The sequence below is a fragment of the Cervus elaphus genome, chromosome 32, assembly GCF_910594005.1.
Source record: "Cervus elaphus chromosome 32, mCerEla1.1, whole genome shotgun sequence".
Lineage (NCBI taxonomy): Eukaryota > Metazoa > Chordata > Mammalia > Artiodactyla > Cervidae > Cervus > Cervus elaphus.
Window position 1 is genome coordinate 40,767,689 of NC_057846.1, and position 18,896 is coordinate 40,786,584.

At 43.9% G+C, this 18,896-nt stretch overlaps 1 protein-coding gene across 7 annotated transcripts in view; it reads left to right on the top strand.

The window, feature by feature from the left end:
• Window positions 1–18,896, top strand: part of TACC1 (transforming acidic coiled-coil containing protein 1) — a 120,097-nt gene that overhangs the window by 12,076 nt on the left and 89,125 nt on the right. For 2 of the 7 annotated variants that reach the window (XM_043893934.1, XM_043893931.1), the window contains exon 2: window positions 1,999–2,101. Coding sequence is in view for 5 of the 7 variants with exons in the window: in XM_043893931.1 (XP_043749866.1) it covers window positions 1,999–2,101 (103 nt within the window). In the remaining 2 variants the exon portion in view is untranslated. Of the gene's footprint in view, window positions 1–1,998; window positions 2,102–14,292; window positions 14,972–18,896 lie in introns of those variants that run through there. The other 5 variants (XM_043893932.1, XM_043893927.1, XM_043893929.1 and 2 more) reach the window with 5 other exon arrangements.

Sequence of the window (18,896 nt, forward strand, 5' to 3'; positions counted from 1 at the left end):
GCCTCTTTCAGGTCTTGGGCCCCACGACGAGCTGCCTTGATCCTGAAGACTCAAGGATTCCATTTCTCATATTCATTCCACCTTGCTCAAGCCCCTCTCTTCTTACACTCGCTAGCTTATGCCCTGCTCTGTCCTAGAGATAAGATCAGGGACCAAGCATATTCATGGGGGATGGAAACTATGACTCCCACTCTATTGCCCACACCTTCTTAGACTCCAGATGCTCAAAAAAAGGGGGGGGGTAGATTACAGTATCAATAGCAACGTGGAGTGTAGATAAAATGCTGTGAGTACCAGGAAGAAAAAGTTGAAAAATTCAAAGCTAAGACTACACAGGCCAAATCCTGTTTGGAAATGTCCTGTGCCTTGAACATGAAAAATTGCAGAACAACAGCACTTCCTTCTGATCTGTGCATACACCACACCTGGCAAGGCAGGATACTTTTATTTTCTTCCATCCTAACTCCTATGGGTGCCCCTGGATTTTAATCTGCAGATGTGGAATCACTGCAGTGCAACTCTGGTCTTTCAACTGCAGCAAAGTGGAAAACTTCCCGAAGAAAGTGTGGCTCTGATGCTTTGTTCTACCTGTGTTACTTTTTCTTTTATTTAACTTATTTAAAAGGTTAAAAGCCTGTTTTATTCTTGCAACTTGGCAGGTCTGCCTGGCTCACAAATGTCCTAAGATAAACAAGCGAGGTCTGTACATAACCTCTTAGGACAGCCTTAGCTTCTGAGCCAAAAAGACTTTTAATATTTACTTTGTCTCTCTTTAAAGATTTCCTTTTAATGTTTGTTTCTGCTTTGAAGTATTTTCAGATTCCATAGACCCTGTTTGTTTTGCCCAGCCAGAGAATAGTAGATTTTTTTTTCTTATATTCATTCTGCTATTTTTATACAGTGAACCATGCATACTGATTTTAATTCCAAAGGCTCACATGTGAAAGTGCTTCCTTGAACCCAGACCCTCAGGACTTTTGCCAGCCTTCTCATTTTAGTGTCTGCTTTGTCGTTTTTTGGTGGAATAACTAAAGTCAAAAACCTGCTGGGTCAGGGGGTGGAAATAAAGTATTGGTGGATGAGCTCTTCTGACCTTCCGCTCCCAGGACCAGAAAGTGGGGTGGGAGGTGGTAGGTGGTGGTTTAGTCACTCAGTCATGTTCAACTCTTTTTCGACCCCATGGACTGTAGCCCACCAGGCTCCTCTGTCCATGGGATTCCCAGGCAAGAATACTGGAGTGGGTTGCCATTCCCTTCTCCAGGGGATCTTCCCGACCCAAGGATCAAACCTGCGTCTCCTGCTTGGCAGGTGGATTCTTTACCACTGAGCCAGCAGGGAAGACCAATGGAGTGGGAATCCATGTTTAAATACCCAATGGCTGTTCCAGGTCACTACCCCAAAATCACATGAGACCCAGAAAAGTACTAAGAGTTAATATTCCAAGAAGATACTTGTGGTTACTGAATCCAGGATGTTTGAATTAGAGGCAGGTTCTGTCTCTGAACACAATGCCAGAGCGCAAAAAAATACTGTGCTTAAAAAGTAAATCAATAAAAAGCCCACAAAGCTTGCAGTGTCCCTGAAGCATTATGTAGGACTAGAAATGGCAACTAAATGAAATTTTAAAAAAAGAAGAAGAAGGTTTTTAAGTGCATTCATTCCTCTCCCTGAGAATACAGATTGAAATCGTAAACTTGGCAGCTGCTTCCGCAGGAGACCAAGGTCACAGGTCTGAAGCACTAGCTCTCTTCTGGAAACTTCCTGCTTATGGTAGATGACAGTTGCCTCACCTTGAAATAGGGGAACACTTTCTTTCCCCCTCCCACTTTTTTTTTGCTAGCACAGCGAGTTGGAGAACAGTCACAGCAAGTGGCTGTTGGAATTACAGAGGAATTGCTGAGAAGTCGCCTTGGGCAAAGGGCATTTGGCTGGAAACTTGCACTAAAAAGTTACCTTGTAAGTCAGCATGTGACTTCCACCTGACTTAATTTTCTTCAGTCCCAAGGGTTCCAAGTCAGAGGAAAAAAGGTCCTGGTCTGGGCTGCGGGCGTGTTCATTCTTCAGAGTCGGCTGGGAATCATTTCAAAGACAATCAACAAAGGTAACTTCTGGGATCGGGATGGGGAATAAGTGTAAATCTATGGCTGATTCATATCAATGTATGACAAAACCCACTGAAATGTTGTGAAGCAATTAGCCTCCAACTAATAAAAAAAAAAAAACAAAAAAACAACAAAGGTAACTTCTCCCTTTGACACTGAGGATATACAGGAGGGCTCCTAAAGTAAAATGTTTTATTTCTAATCAAAATAACAGGCGTATGATCTTTGTATTTAGATTAGGTGTGAATGAAGGAGATCGGGATTGAAGAAGGAGCAGGACTGTGCAGGGATGGGCAAATCTGCCTCCGGGTTCCAACCTTGGCTGTGTCTCTTCACCTTGGGCAAGTCGCTGGCACACCAGGGCCTTGGTTGACTTAAATTAAAAAAAAAGAAGGTGGAACTAGATGGCCTCTAAAAGCCTTTCCAGCTCTGTTCCAGGAATCAGCCTCTTAGTTTTTAATTTTTTGCTCTGTTTAGGCTAAAGCAATGATGCAAGGTGGAATTAGGATGTAGATTTGCAAGAAGGTCATCTTTTAAATTTTTTTATTTAAAAAAATTATTTTTTAATGAATATAGTTGATTTACAATGTTGTATTAATTTCTGCTGCACAACAAAGTCAATCAGTTACACTGTTGTGTGTGTATATATATATATGTGGGTGGTATATATACATATATCACATATATATATCATATATATACAAATGAGTGGTGTATATACATATATCCACTCATTTTTAGATTCTTTTCCCATGTAGGTCTTTACAGCGCATTGAGTTCCCTCTGCTGTTCAGAAGGTCATTATTAGTTATCTGTTTCACATGTAGCAGTGTGTGTATGTGTATATATATCAATCCCAATCTCCCAATTTATCTCTCACCCTACCTTTTTCCCTCTTGGTAACCATAAGTTTGTTTTCTACATCTGTGAGTCTAATAAATTCATTTGTACCACTTTTAGATTCCACATACTAGTAATACCTTATGATATTTGTCTTTCTTGCAAGAGGGTCGGTCATCTTGAGGCTTGTAGCAGGCTTCAGTCGACTCTCACCTCATCCAGTATGTTCGCAAAGATGAACTGAGATTAAGACAGGCTTCAAGGCAGGCGTTTATATATACTTGTCAGATGAATGAGTGAATCAATCAATCAGTCAGGATAGCACTGAGGGAGAAGGGAATGGAAGCATTCCATTCCATTCAGTGGCTCAGTCATGTCTGACTCTTTGTGACTTCATGGACTGCAGCACGCCAGGCCTCCCTGTCCATCACCAACTCCTGGAGCTTGCTCAAACTCACGTCCATTGAGTCGGTGGTACCATCCAACCATCTCATCCTCTGTCGTCCCCTTCTCCTCTTGCCTTCAATCTTTCCCAGCATCAGGGTTTTTCAAATGAGTCAGCTCTTCGAATCAGGTAGCCAAAGTATTGGAGTTTCAGCTTCAACATCAGTCCTTCCAAAGAACACCCAGGACTGATCTCCTTTAGGATGGACTGGTTGGATCTCCTTGCAGTCCAAGGGACTCTCAAGAGTCTTCTCCAATACCACAGTTCAAAAGCATCAATTCTTCTGCACTCAGCTTTCTTTATAGTCCAACTCTCACATCCATACATGACCACTGGAAAAACCATAGCCTTGACCAGACGGACCTTTGTTGGCAAAGTAATGTCTCTGCTTTTTAATATGCTTTAGCATGTCATTGGAGGAAGTTTATATGGAATAGGGCATAGATTTACTTGGGCTTCCCAGGTGGCTCAGATGGTAAAGAATCTGCCTCCAATGCAGGAGACACAGGTTCAACCCCTGAGTCAGGAAGATCCCCTGGAGAAGGAAGTTGCAACCTATTCCAGTATTCTTGCCTGGGAAATCCCACTGACAGAGGAGCCTGGCGGGCTACAGTCATGGGGTCGCAAAAGTACTGGACATGACTTAGGGACTAAATGACAAATAACAACAAATAGATTTGCTTAGCAGTGATGCCTGGGAAGACGTTTTATAGAGAGGTTCAGCCAAAGCTGAACTTCAGGCCTGGGAAACATGAAGGTTAAGACTAGTTTACTTAGCACACTTTGTAAATAGAACAAAATGGGGTGATTACTGGTAGGCTGCTAAGTATGATAATTCTTACAGCTACAGGAGATTTAACTTCAAGACAATGGGGCCCTTCTTCTCCTCAGTTTAATGACCAGAACATTGATTTGTATTTGCCTTGGCTTAGTCTTAGAGAAATCCAAACTGATAGTGGCTAAACTGCATGTAAGTTTATTTTTCATATACATAAAAGAAATCAGTTGGTAGGCAAGTCAGGGCAGGCTTAGAGGTTCCGTGGTGTTATGGATTAGAGTCCTTCCACCTCAAGTTTATGTATGGCTGTATGAACTCAGCTATCTCAAAAGCATTCCAGCCAGCAGGGAAAAGAAAGAACCAAAAAAAAAGAAAAAAGTTGGGGGTGGGGGATCACCTCCTGTCTTAGTCCATCTGGACTGCTATTACAAAATACCACAGACTGGGTCCTTTATAAACAACAAAAATTTATTTCTCATAATTTTGGAGGCTGGATGTCTGAGATTGTGGTCCCAGCACGGCTGCTTTCCAATGAGGGCCTCTTCTCAGTTCATAGCGGTGCCTTCTAACTGTGTCCTCTCGAGGTGGATGGGACAAAGAATCTCTCTGGAGCTCTTTTATAAGGGCACTGATCCCACTCATGAGGGCTTCACCACCATGATTTCAGTGTCTCCCAAAGGCTCCCTCTTCTAATACCATCACCTTTGCATGTTCGGATTTTAACATGAATTTTAGAGGGACACGAACATTCAGGCCATAGTACCCTCCCCACTGGCCATGAACAATACTTCTCAGAAGTTGAACTTGACAATTCTGTTGCCATTCCATTGACCAAAATTTAGGTACTTGGTCACATCTAAGTGCAATAGAGACTGGGAAACATAGCTTTTGTTCACAATATCTAAAAACCAGCATTGTTTTTGCTTGTTTTAAGAGAGAGGGGGAAAACAGGTATTAGAGAATATTAGTCTCTGTCACCTTGAGAGATTACAGACTTATTACAGTTATGCAATGAACTACTTTGGTACTTATCTCTTAAAACAACTGCAGGGCCCATAGCAAATTATTTTTAGTATTCCAAACGAATAAACGAATCTATATCCTGTGGAGGTGACTTTGATTTTTGAAAGCAGGCCAGAGTCACTCAGGAAAACTGTGATGAGTAAGATGTGTGATAAAGCTGAGAATTACCATTTCATAAGAATGAGATATGGGCTTTTACTCCTGGACATTATAGGCTCTACTGGGTATTAGGACCATTCCTACGGAAGGTAACTCTGAGGACTTCCCTGGTGGTCCAGTGGTTAAGAATCTGCCTTCTGATATAGGAGACATGGGTTCAATACCTGGTCAGGGGACTAAAAGCCTATGTCCCTTGGGGCAACTGAGTCCGTGAGCTGCAGGTAGAGAGAATCACACCCACCACGATGATGATTCCACATGCCACGAGGAAAGATCCTGGGTGCTGCAACTAAGACCTGAAGCAGCCAAAAATAAATTAATTAATATATAAAAAAAGGAAAGAAACTCTAGAACTTGGATAGAATACATAATGCAATTACGTAAGGGCACTGAAGAAAGAGAAATAGTTGGACTCTGGTGCTACATGTTGCTTGGAGAAGAGGAGATGAGGAGTCAGACAAGTGGACTCTGTGCCACAGCTTTTTTTTTTTTTGGCTGCACCTGCACCTCGGGGCATGTGGGATCTTAGTTTCCCGACCAGGGATTGAACCCACTCGCCCTTCGCTGGAAGCCTGGAGACTTACCCGCTGGACCACCAGGGAAGTCCCTGCGGCCAATGCTTTTTGCACAGGGCTAAGTGTAGTCCACCCAGTGGCTTGTGTGATAAAGAGGCATATAGGGGAAACTCTCAAGTTCTGCCTGCTCTCCTAAGGGATGAAAGAAGTGAAGTCAGGAAATGATGAATGCTGAAAAAAGTGGGGGAACCCAGAAAGGAAAGAGTCCTAAGTGGAGATCGCCAAACCATTGAAACACGTGTGCAGAAAATACTCAGAGCAGCCCAGCTACACAGGAGTCTGCACTCAGACTGGAGCTGCCACCCAAGAAGCAGGGGGCGAAGTTCAAGCCCCGCGAGAAAATGATCTGCTGAGATGAAAGGAAAACAACTCTCACCAGTGAAAAGTAGTGGAGTCTGAAATCGGCACAACTTCATATTCATGATGTCCATAATACAGTCTAACACATGAAGAACTATGGGGCTTCCCTGGTGGCTCAGATGGTCAAGGATCCGCCTGCGATGCAGGAGACCTGGGTTCGATCCCTGGGTTGGGAAGATCCCCTGGAGAAAAGAATGGCTACCCACTCCAGTATTCTTGCCTGGAGAATTCCACGGACAGAGGAGCCTGGTGGGCTACAGTCCGTGTGATCGCAGAGTCGGACACGACTGAGTGACTAACACTTTCAGTTTCACTTTTCATGAAGAGCTGTTAAACCACAAAAAAGACATGCAGAAATTAATGCACGTCCTAAGTGAAAGAAGTCAGTCTTCAAAGGCTACATATTGTGTGATTCTAACTACATGACATTCTGCAACAGGCAAAACTATGGAGACAATAAAAATATAATATCACTGGTTGCCAGGGGAGAGGGAAGGGGAAGGATGAACAGGCAGAGAACAGAGGATGTTTAAGGGCAGTGAAACTATTCCGTATGACACAGCAGTGGTGGAGACACGTCATTACATATTTGCCAAAACTTGTAGGATACATACCAAGAGTGAACCCTGATGTAAACTATCAACTTTGGGTGACAATGACATGTCAGTGCAGGTTCATTGGTTGTGACATATGTATCACTCTGGAGGGAGGGGGTTGGTAGTGGGGAGGCTGTGTGAGTTTGAGGGCAGGGGGTATATATAAACTCTCTGTGCTTTCTGCTCATTTTAACTCTGCACCTAAAACTTCTCTGAAAAATAAATTCCAGTTAAAGAAAAAAACAAATAAATAGTTTAAATGCAAAGATAGATGAAAACTAGTTAGTTAGTTCAGTCACTCAGTCGTGTCCTACTCTTTGCAACACCATGAACCGCAGCATGCCAGGCTTCCCTGTCCATCACCAACTCCCAGAGTTTACTCAAACTCATGTCCATTGAGTCAGTGATGCCACCCAGCCATCTCATCCTCTGTTGTCCCCTTCTCCTCCTGCCTTCAATCTTTCCCAGTATCAGGGTCTTTTCCAGTGAGTCAGTTCTTCGCATCAGGTGGCCAAAGTATTAGAGTTTCAGCTTCAACAGCAGTCCTTCCAATGAACATTCAGAACTGATTTCCTTTAGGATGGACTGGTTGGATCTCCTTGCAGTCCAAGGGACTCTCAAGAGTCCTTCCCAACACTACAGTTCAAAAGCAATTAATTCTTCGGCACTCAGCTTTCTTTATAGGCCAACTCTCACATCCATACATAACTACTGGAAAAACCATAGCTTTGACTAGATGGACCTTTGTTGGCAAAGTAATATCTCTGCTTTTTAATATGCTGTCTAGGTTGGTATAACTTTTCTTCCAAGGAAGTAAGTGTCTTTTTAATTTCATGGCTGCAGTTACCATCTGCAGTGATTTTGGAGCCCAAGAAAATGAAGTCTGCCACTGTTTCCACTGTTTCTCCATCTATTTTCCATGAAGTGATGGGACCGGATGCCATGATCTTAGTTTTCTGAATGTTAAGCTTTAAGCCAACTTTTTCACTCTCCTCTTTCAGATGGATAATAAAAGATATATCAATATTAAGCACAAGAAGGCTAGAGAGGCTATATTAGTATCAAACAAAAATAAATTCCAAAAAGAATTTATTACTAAAGATAACAGAATGATGAGTGTTAATTACTCATGACGCCATAAAGATCACAAATTTGTCTGTGCTCAGGAACAGCTTCAACATACATGCAGCAAAAATGGACATAATTAAAGGTAGAAATAGGCCATCATAACTGGAGATTTTAATGTCTCTCAGAAATTGAATAAACAAACAAAAGTGAGCAAAGACAGAAAATCTTAACAACCGTATTAGCCACCATGACCTAATTGGTATTTAGAGAAACACTTCACCCAACAACCGCAAAGTGTATACGCAAGTGCACACAATGGGTTTATCAGGATAGATTATATTCTGGACCATAAACAAGTCTCAGTAAATTTTGAAAGTTTGTTCTCAGACCACAGCACAATTAAATTAGAAACTAAGAACAATAAGAGAGCTAGGAAAATCCCAAGTATTTGGAAATGAAACAACACCCTTTTAATATTGACTGGTGTGAAGAAGAAATCACAAGAGACAGAAAATATTTTGTACTGAAGGGTAACAAAAACACATTTCAAAATCTGTGGGATGTAGCTAACATAGCACTTAGGAAATAATTTATAGCTTTGAATGCCTTTAAGAGGAAAAAAGAAGGGTCTCAAATCACTGATCTAAGTTTCCACCTTTAAAACTAGAAAAAGAGCAGAGCAAATTAAACCCAAAGCAATCAGAAGGAAGGAAATTATAAAGACAGAAATCAATGAAATAGAGAACAGAAAAAAGAAAACCAGTAAAACCAAAGGCCAGTCATTTGAAAAAGTTAATAGGATTGATAAATTTCAAGCCTGGCTGACAAACAAGAAGAAAAGAAATTGCCAATATCAGTAATGAAAGAATATGTTGCTACAGATCCTTCAGACATTAAAACCGATCCAAACAACAATCCATTATTAGTAGTATGAACAACTTTATGCCTTTAAATGTGATACCTAAGGACTTCCCCAGCAGTCCAGTGGTTAAGAATCTGCTTATCAATGCAGATATCGTATAGAAAAACCTAAGGGGATGTGGATTCAGTCCCAGGTTGTGAAACTAAAATCCCACAGGCCAACTAAGCCTACACGCCACAGTTACAGAGTCCATGCACTCTGGAGCCTGTGTGCCACAACTAGAGAGGCTGTACTGGAATGAAGAGCCCTCACGCTGCAAGGAAAATCCCTCATGTAGCAACCAAGACCTGATACAATCAATCAATCAATCAATCAGTATTAAGAAAAGGAAGATAAGAAAGGTGGTTGCTTAAAAAAAAAAAAAATGACTGCTTAGGTGAAACAGACACTTTCTGGGGAAGATGTAAATTATGAAGCTGACCCAAGAAAAAATAGAATGCTTGAACAACACTATATCAATTACAGAATTTGGAGTTGAAAAGCCTTCTGACAAAGAAAACTCCAGGCTCAGATGGTTTCACTGGTGAATTCTATCAAACATTTAAAGAAGAAATGATGTTAATACCAATCCTAAAAACTCTCAAAAAATAAAGGGGGAAGAAACACTTTCCAACTCGTTGTATGATGCCACTATTATCTTGATTCCAAAGCCAGATGAAGACATCTTAAGAAAGAAACTACAGACCAATAACCCTCATGAATATAGATACAATATTCCTCAACAAAATATGAGTCATCCAAATATTAGCAGCATATAAGAAAACTATACACATGATCAAGGGGCTATACAAGACTAATCTAACATCCAAAAAAAATCTGTAATTCAACAAATTAATAGAATATGGGGGAAAACAATATGATCATTTTAATAAGTGCAGAGATAGCATTTGTCAAAATTCAACATCCTTTTACCATAGAAATGTTTTAGTAAATTATAAATTAAAAAAAATCTTCTCAACTGCATCTACAAAATCTGACAGCTAATATACTACAATGTGAAGAATTTTATGCTTTCTACCTAAGATAAGGAACAAGGCAAGGATTACCAGTTTTATTTAACAATGTATAGAAGTGCCTCGGAGAAGGTAATGGCAACCCACTCCAGTACTCTTGCCTGGAAACTCCCATGGACAGAGGAGCCTGGTAGGCTGCAGTCCATGGGGTCGCTAAGAGTCAGATACAACTGAGCGACTTCACTTTCCTTTTCACTTTCATGCATTGGAGAAGGACATAGCAACCCACTCCAGTGTTCTTGCCTGGAGGATCCCAGGGACAGGGGAACCTGGTGGGCCCCCATCTATGAGGTCGCACAGAATCGGACACGACTGAAGTGACTTAGCAGCAGCAGCAGCAGAAGTGCCTAGTCAGTGGAGCAAAGCAAGAGGAAAAAAGCATACAGATTATAAAGAAGGAGTAACACTATATGTGCAAATGATATTGTATAGAAAAACCCAAGGAACCCACAAAAAAGCTATTAAGTAATAAGTGAGTTTAGCAAGGTTGCAGGATACAATATACAAAAGTCAACTATATTTCTATTTACTAGCAACTAACATTTAGAAAGTAAGTTATAAAACAATTCCATTTACAGTAGTATAAATACACTAAGGAATAAATTTAGCAAGAGATATGTAAGACCTGTTGGCTGAAAACTATAAAACTATGGGAAATTCAAGAAAATCTACATGAATAGAGAGCTATATCATGTCCATGGATCAGAAGTCTCAAAACTGTTAAACAGGGAATCCCCGTTTGAATTAGTCAATAGAATCCCTGTTTTTTGTAAAAAACCAAACAGGTTTTTTAAAAAGAAATTTTAAAAAATAAATAAATAAATAAAAAGAAATGTATAATTTTATTTCAAAATTTATACAGTAAGACACAGGACCTAGAGTAGTCAAAACTATTCTGAAAATTGAGAACAGTGTTGGAGCACTGACATTAACCTGGTTTCAAGAACAGTGTGTGACTTGTAAGCAATAAATCCAGTTTATCCTGTGGCTTATAAATTGGCATTTAAATAATTTCCAAAATAGGAAGGATGGTACATCTCTAAGATAAGCATGTAGCTTCCCAACTTATCTACTTTGAAAGGTATTCATTTGGCATGATTACTGGGGTGGGGGGGCATACATGTGAAACATAAGCTTTGTAATCAAGACAGAACTGGGTTTAAATATTGGATATTTTATTATTGGATATAGTGAATATCCAATAGTCCAATATTTTAGTATTTAATATTTAATGCCCATTGAAATTGGGCATTTAAATATTGAATATTTAAATATTGGACTTACCTCTCTACTTGTCAGTTTCTTCAGCTTGAAGTGGGGTGGACAGTGTCAAATTTAAGGAAACAGAAGCTAAGCTCTGTGTGATAGCTCCGGACCTAGCCTACCTGGGTTAGAACCTGGGCTCTGCGATTATTCATTCACTTACTTATTGCTGTGCCGGATTCTCATTGCTGTGAGACGGCTTTCTCTAGTTGCGGTGCGAGGCCTTCTCATTGGTGATGGCTTCTCTTGTCGCAGAGCAGAGGCTCTGGGGCGTGTGGGCCTCAGTCTTTGCAGCATTCGGCTCAGTAGTTGTGGTGCACACGCTTAGTCGCTTCGTGGGATGTGAGATCGTCCCAGACCAGGGATCAAACTTATGTCCTCTACATTGCGAGGTGGATTCTTAACCACTGGACCACCAGGAAAGTCCTGCTATTTCTTACGGAGTGGCCTTAAGTGTATTTAATCCTTCTGTGCTTCACTTTACTCTTTGTAAATTGAGCATACTAAAAGTACCTACCCAAAATGTCCCGATGTACTAAATGAGTTAATAAATCTAATGCACTGAGAACAGAATCTGGCACATAAAGTATTCAACAAATATTACCTACTGTGATCCTTCCCCAGTACTCTGAGGACTAACTGGTTACTTTTGTCAACCACCAAGCACAGAGTATTCTGGTACCCAAAGAGCATTAGCTCCCATCCCTCCTCTGAGCAAAAGTCACCTTCTGGGGGTAGGATTTGATAACTGAAGGATGTCTTTTGCCATCTCGGGGGAAATCTTGAATTTCAGTTTGTTAAATTGTCTTTTTTTTACTCTTTTTTCAATGTTTAAAAAATGCCTTACTAACAGAATTACAAAGCACAAAGGGAAACCCTAACACTGGGTATCAGACACTACCCCTCCTGGTCCCCATCAGGCCTTTTCTCTGAAAAGCCCTCATTCTGTTTATTTCCCCCAAACACTAATTCCCTTCACTAACAGACTCACAGACTTAGAGAATAAACTTATGGTTGCCCAGGAGAAGGATGAGGGGAAGGAAAGTTATGGATGTTTGGAATTGACATGTACACACGACTATATTTAAAATGGATACCCAACAAGGACCTACGGTACAGCAGAGGGAACTCTGCTCAGCGTGATGAGGCAGCCGGGATGGGAGGGGAGGTTGGGGGGGAATGGATACATGGATACGTATGGCTGATCTCAGCCGTGCACCTGAAATCCTCACAACATTGTTAATCAGCTATATTCCAATATAAAATAAAAAGTTAAAAAAAAAGAAAGAATTCCCTTCACTGACTTCACTGATGACCGTCTCTGGATAAGCCAGGGCAGTAAGAGCAGTAAACGCAAGCATCTCAGTAGAGATGCCCTTTGCACCCCTGTGGGACCACCTTTCACATTCTTGAGCAGACTCCTTTTCTCCTTCATTCTATTTCTCTGCACCGCAGTAGGATATAGGCTTCCTTTCTTTTCCTTTCAACCATTTTAGTGATGCTACCCTCCGCTTTTCTGCGGAAACAGTAAGAAAACTCCTCCCAACAGCCCATCTTGTCTACTGGGGGTGGGGGAGGGGGAGAAAACTTTCCCATCCCCCTTTTCCTTCTCTCCTGGCTTCCCCTTCCATTTCCCCCTTGGAATGACCCACCTTTCTCCCTGGGAGGGGCTGAACAGTTCCTGGGGAAGGGGCCACAGCTCTGACAGGGTTGTTTGCCTTCTCAATGACACTTCGATGATCACATTGCCTTAGTATTCCAGACAGAATGCGGGGAGAATTCGAACTTCAAAAAAAAAAAATCATCTGCCAAGAGTCAACTTTTCTTCAGCTCTATGAAATCCTCCCCCACAAAACCTCATTGCCCCAGTCTCACTCTACTGGTGTACTAATTAATCTTTCTTTTCCCAGCCCCCAATATTTTGCTTGTTTATGTCTATCTACAATGCAGCAGCATCCTGAATGCTGGGGACTCTCTGGCTATAGGAGGGTAAAGATAATGTATAAACAGGAAGTCAACATTTGACATTAAAAAAAAAGAGTCATTGTAAATATAGGAGGGGTTTCCCATCCTTTGTGGAAATGTGAAAATAGCTGCATACATCTTTCCTGCCTGTAGCTTCCACTCAAGGAGGAAGTTAACATTCAGCACCAGTCTGTGCGCTTAACCACAGGTTCATTCATTCATTTGGCAAATATTTGTTGTACATAAGCCAGGATACAGGCGTTGTGCCAGGCAGTAAGCTTGGATACGGAGATAAGGAAGTTTTCTTGCCCTTAAAGAACAGAAAGACAAATAAATGAAGAGATAGTTGCAAAATAAGATCGGTAGGTGCTATGCTGGAGGAATTAACAAGTGATATGGGAGCAGGGTGATAACATATGTAGGATGGATGCATTTATCAGCAATGATGGGTATCTACTAGGCATGTGCCCGGCAGTATTGGGAGGACAGTGAAAACAAACTCCCCTTCGTCGCGGAGTTTACCTTCTAGTGAAGGAAACAGGCAATAATAAAAAGCTGTAAGATCAGAAAACAGGATAGTGGTGTGGAAGGCAATCTGAGTTGGGGCTGGAAGGATAAACAGGTGTTAGGAAAAGAGGGCATTCTACATTTTAAACTAAAAAAATCCTGAGATGGAGGAGAGATAGCTGGAGGGGAGCGAATTGGGAGGTGGGAAGGGAACGGATGAAGAAGAGCCTGAAATATTTTGAAAGTAAGTTATAAGGAGTATGGTGTGTATGTTAGTCTCTCGGTCGAATCCGACTTTTTGTGACCCCAAGGACTGTAACTCATCAGGCTCCTCTGTCCATAGGATTCTCCAGGCAAGAATACTGGAGTGGGGTGCCATTCGCTCCTCCAGGGGGTCTACCCAACCCAGGGATTGAACCTGGGTCTCCTGCATTGCACGTAGGCTCTTTAACCATCTGAGCCACCAGGGAAGCCCTGTAAGGAGTATGAGTAGGTACATGACAGGGGTGATGGGAGGGACAGGATCTTATTTCCAACACAAGAGTTCGGAAGAGAATTCATTCATTGGTTGTCAGAACCGGAAGGGACATTAAGAGGTCAAGAATGATCATAGCCCTCTTATTTTACAAAAGAAAAGAAAGCAAGACTCGGGGAGGGCGCAGTAACTTGTCCCGAGTTTTGGGGGGCACGAACAGGTCGTTTTCTACACGACTCTGCGCAGGCCTCTGTGCCGGACGAGTGTCTGGGGGAGGCCGCCCGGCGGGGAAGGCGGCCCGGGTCTGGGGTGCGGGCGCACACCGCCCCCTCCCGGGGCTTCTCCGCACGGCCGCCCCGCGGGGCCCCCTCCCAGCTGCGCCACTGGCAGCCGCGCGCGGGGGCTCCCCGGGGGCCGGCCCGCGGCCGGGGCGAACTGCGAGCGCGACGGCCGCCGGGCCCTCCCGCCCCAGTCCACCTGTCGCCCTCCGCCGCCCGGGGGGGGTGGCTCCCTGGCTGCTCGACCCGCGCGTTCAGCCTCGCCCGGGCGGGATCTCCGGGCGGGGGTCCCTGGGCCGCCGGGCGGGCCGAGCCCTGCGATTGGCGGAGAAGTCGCAGCGTCTCCAGCAACGCCCTTTCGCCGGCGCTCCCGGCGGCCGGGACCCTGTCCCCGGCACCCCCGCCCACCCCGCGGCCCCACCCTTCCTCCGGCGCCCGCCTCCTCCTCCCGGCGGGGTCCGGGCCGGGCCGGCGCGCCGCGGAGCAACCACCGGCGGGCGCAGCCGGGGCCCCGCGCTCTGAGCCATGGGAGGCGCCCACTCTCAGAGCCCGAGGGGCCGGGAGCCGACCGTGGAGAGGTCCCCGAGACCCCGAGAGACCGCGTGAGTCCCAGCACCCCCACTCCCGCCCCCCAGACCCCCGGGGCCGCTGTTCGGGGCTTTGCCTGCCGGCCCGGGATGGGAGCGCACGGCGCCCGTCCCACCCGGGCTGGGAAAGGGGGGACTCCCGCGCGCGCCTGCGGGGCTCAGGGGTGGGCCTGGTGGGACATCCCTCCCCGAGCCTCACCTTGCGGGGCCCGGGGGACGCACGACCACGACCCCACGGGAACAGTATCGCCTCCAGGCGGGTTGCTGACCCGCGCCCGTCCTTGCTGCGCCCGGAGAGGGGAGGGGGCGGGGATGAGAGGACCCCGAAGTTTTCCAGACTCGTCCAAGCAGGAACACACACGTGTCCTCAAGGGCTCAGAAACACCCCGGAGACGGAGCCAGTTGCTGCAGGGGAAGAGATTAGAAAGGGACTTGAGTCGCAAAGATAACTCGGCTCGTGTTGGCCTTCAGGGTCCAGGAACTTGACGCCGTGCTCGTTGTTCGCAAGAACTCCCTCTTGTTTGCTCCGAGGGCTTCATGATGATCTCAGAGAAAGGACTGTATTGTAGCGGCAGCAATTAGGCTTTTGTTCTGGGACAGCAACAACTGGGGACACCGAGTACTGAAATGCAAGTTTCGAAGGGACGTTTTTAGGAACGTGATTTAGAGCAAGTTGCTGGGGTTTGAAAGATGGCCTTGCTGCCTTATCGCAGAGAGGATACGTTGATGATAACTATTTATCTGAGAACCCAAACCATCTTTAAGCGTTTAATGAAAAATGTTAAAGTGTGTGTGTGTGTGTGTGTGTTTTGGAGGTAATGTCAAAGAATCCATACTCTATTTTAATTCAGCCAATGCCAAAGCTGTTTAGTTGGAGAAAGATACACTTAGCCATCACATACAGACAGCCTGGGCCATGGGAGGGGCCTCTTTGGATTCTCTTTTCAAGACAAAGTAACTTCCAGAATATCCAGATGATAGACATGTTAGTTGTTCCTCCTGATGGTTTACATATGATCACGAATCTAAACTTAGTCCAGGCATCTTATTAATCATAAGAATAGATGAGAATTATGGAGTAGATTAAAAATGTACCAAACCCTGTTCTAAATACTCTGCGTGTTAGTCCCCAAGAACACTGAATTTGTTTCTCTTGTGGCCCTCATTTTATTGGTGAGGAAGCTGAAATATCAATACAAAGAGAAGTGACTTGCTCAAGGTCACAGAGCTACAAGGTGGGGGACCCAGATTCTGACTCCAGAGGTCCTGCTGCGGCCGTTTCCCACGGGAGTGTTGGGATTGATTTTAGGAAACGAACTTTTATCTCAGCAGGCAGAACACACCCCACTTTTTCCTTTAATTCCTCCCAAATGAGGGAGAAATCTGAATTAGCAATGCTTATACCTAATGAGAAAAAAATTGCCGAAGTTGATTTAACTTTATAAAAAGCAAACGTAAGGGACGCCTCTGGTGGTCCAGTGGTTAAGACTTCTTCTTCCAGTGCAGGGGATGAGGGTTCAATCCCTGGTTTGGGAACTAAGCTTTCCCGTGGCAGGAGCAGTTTGCAGGGGGTATGGTGGGTTATGGGGCAGCCAAGCCCCTGCAGTGCACTTACTGAACCTCCGCTACTGAATCCCTGTGCCACAACGAAGACCCAGTGCAGCCAAATAAATAAATATTCAATAAACAAGCAAACAGAAGAGGCAGTGTAATACAGAGATGATGTTCACAGTTTTAGAGGCAGATTGCCCGGGGTTGAATTCTAGGCTCTGCTCCTTAGTATCTAGAGCGCTTTTATCTGGTCCTTAACCTCTCTGAGTCTGCTTCCTTGTACGTAAAATGGGAATGAAGACAACGTCCAGTTCACAGGCTGCTCTGAGGATGACGTAAGATCGTGTATTTATATGAAAAGCAAGCTAATAGGTTTTATCTCTGAGCGGTAAGTTGTTTTAGCCAAGGATGACGGTTGACTATTTAATCTTGGTGAGCATGTGGCTGGTGTAACTCGAAAGTAAATATTTGAATCGTTCTCTGATAGGATGCTGGAGAAACGAACTCAGGGCTTTTGGTGCTGGATTCAGCTGTCAGGGTGAGGATTTGATTTTTGATTGTCAGATTATCCTGCACTTTTGCAATAGACAGAAGGTCTCTTTCTCCAAGGAGATTCTGCACATGCCTTATATATTTACCAAAGCTTGCCTAAAAATAATCATTAAAGCCATCCTTGGTCTAAACCTAGGAATACCACCCAGGAATGCCCTACCCTGCTGCAGTGAGGGCATTAAGAAGGACATAAACACATGTGGGCTGTGTTGAGAGTTTCGGCCTCATCAGAGTGTGCAGGCTTAATGAGTCAGCCCTATAAACCACTTGGCACAGACCAGGTGAAAGGTGAGAAATACGAGCTCTGATGCCTGTGATATACATGAAAAGCGAAACGCATGCTTTTTATCCTGCCTCATTCGGATGTACAGCCACAAGTGTCTCCACGGTCATTGTTAATGTCACTGGCTACAGATTTCCTGCCGGACACATGGCAGCTATGGATAATACTGACCTCAAGGAAGTTCCCCTACTCGGGCCGTTGCATTTTTAAAATCTATTGTTCCTTTTTAAAAAAACATAAAAATACATGAAAATCTCACAAGTGATGCATGAACACTGGCATTTGTCTTTTGAGGGAGAAAAGTATGTTTCAGAATGCTCACAATTTATATTGCAGAAAAAGTTAATCAAGTATGAAATTTAACCAGATAAATCTGTCTTAACAGAGTTCTACTGTGAAATATCAACACATATGGGGGACTTCCCTGGTGGTCCAGTGGTTAAAACTCCACACTGCCAGTGTAGGGGGCAAGGGTTCAATCCCTGGTCGATGAACTAAGATCCCGCATGCCATGAGGTGCAGTCAATAAATAAAATTACTTTTGAAAAGAAATGTAAACAAGTAGGGACATGTATGAAGAGAAAGTTCTGATTTTAAGATAAAACTGATTATTATGGAAGATTATAGCTTATAGGCTTGTAGGAAGGTCTACCTTCCCCAAACCGGAGGAAGCAAGTGAGTCGGCTTTGGTAAAAGCTACAGGGAGATGTCATTTCAGTTATTCAAGGAGGCTGCACAGGTAGTGATTAAGAGCAGAAGCTGTGGATCAGGCAGACCTGGGCTGGAAGTCCAGCAGTAGCTTAGTTCAGGAAGCTTTGGAAAGGAATCACTTAACTCTTCAGTTGGGCAGATGTCCGCATCTTTAAAATGGCAATAGTAATCATACCTACCTTATGAACTAGTGTGTATTATTAGTGCAGGGTTGGTACCCAGGTGTGCTTGCTTACCTGAGTTATTAATACATTCCCATGTGTATGTACCTATAAACCAGGCGCTACGCTCGCTTCTGTGGGATGTGTATTTTGAGTAAGGCTGAGTCTGTGCTGGGGCCCTTCTAGGTGGCTCTAGTGGTAAAAAACTGCCTGCCAATGCCAGAGATGTGGGTTTGACTTTTGGGACAAGAAGATCCCCTGGAGGAGGGCATGGCAGCCCACTCCAGTATTCTTGCCTGGAGAATCCCCTGGACAGAGGAGCCTGGAGGGCTACAGTTTGTAGGGTTGCAGAGTTGGACACAACTGAAATGACACACACAAGACTCTTCTAAAGGGAAGGTTGACTTGCATGCTCATTCAGCGAGGCCTCTTGAAGAACCAAAACTGGCTCTTTTGAGTTAACTTTTTCCTCAATTAATTTCCATTTTGCAGAAAGAAGCTCTGTCCTGAGAATGGCCCTGTGTTTGGGGATGTGGTAGTTTGGTGAAATGTTTGAAAACACTGACTCCTGAGTTGAACTATTTTTGGCAATGGGGCCAAGATGGGTTTTCTAACAGCAGTAAATAATTTGTGGCGAGGTTTGGACAATGACATAAAGCAGAACCTATTTTTCCTTTAGGAC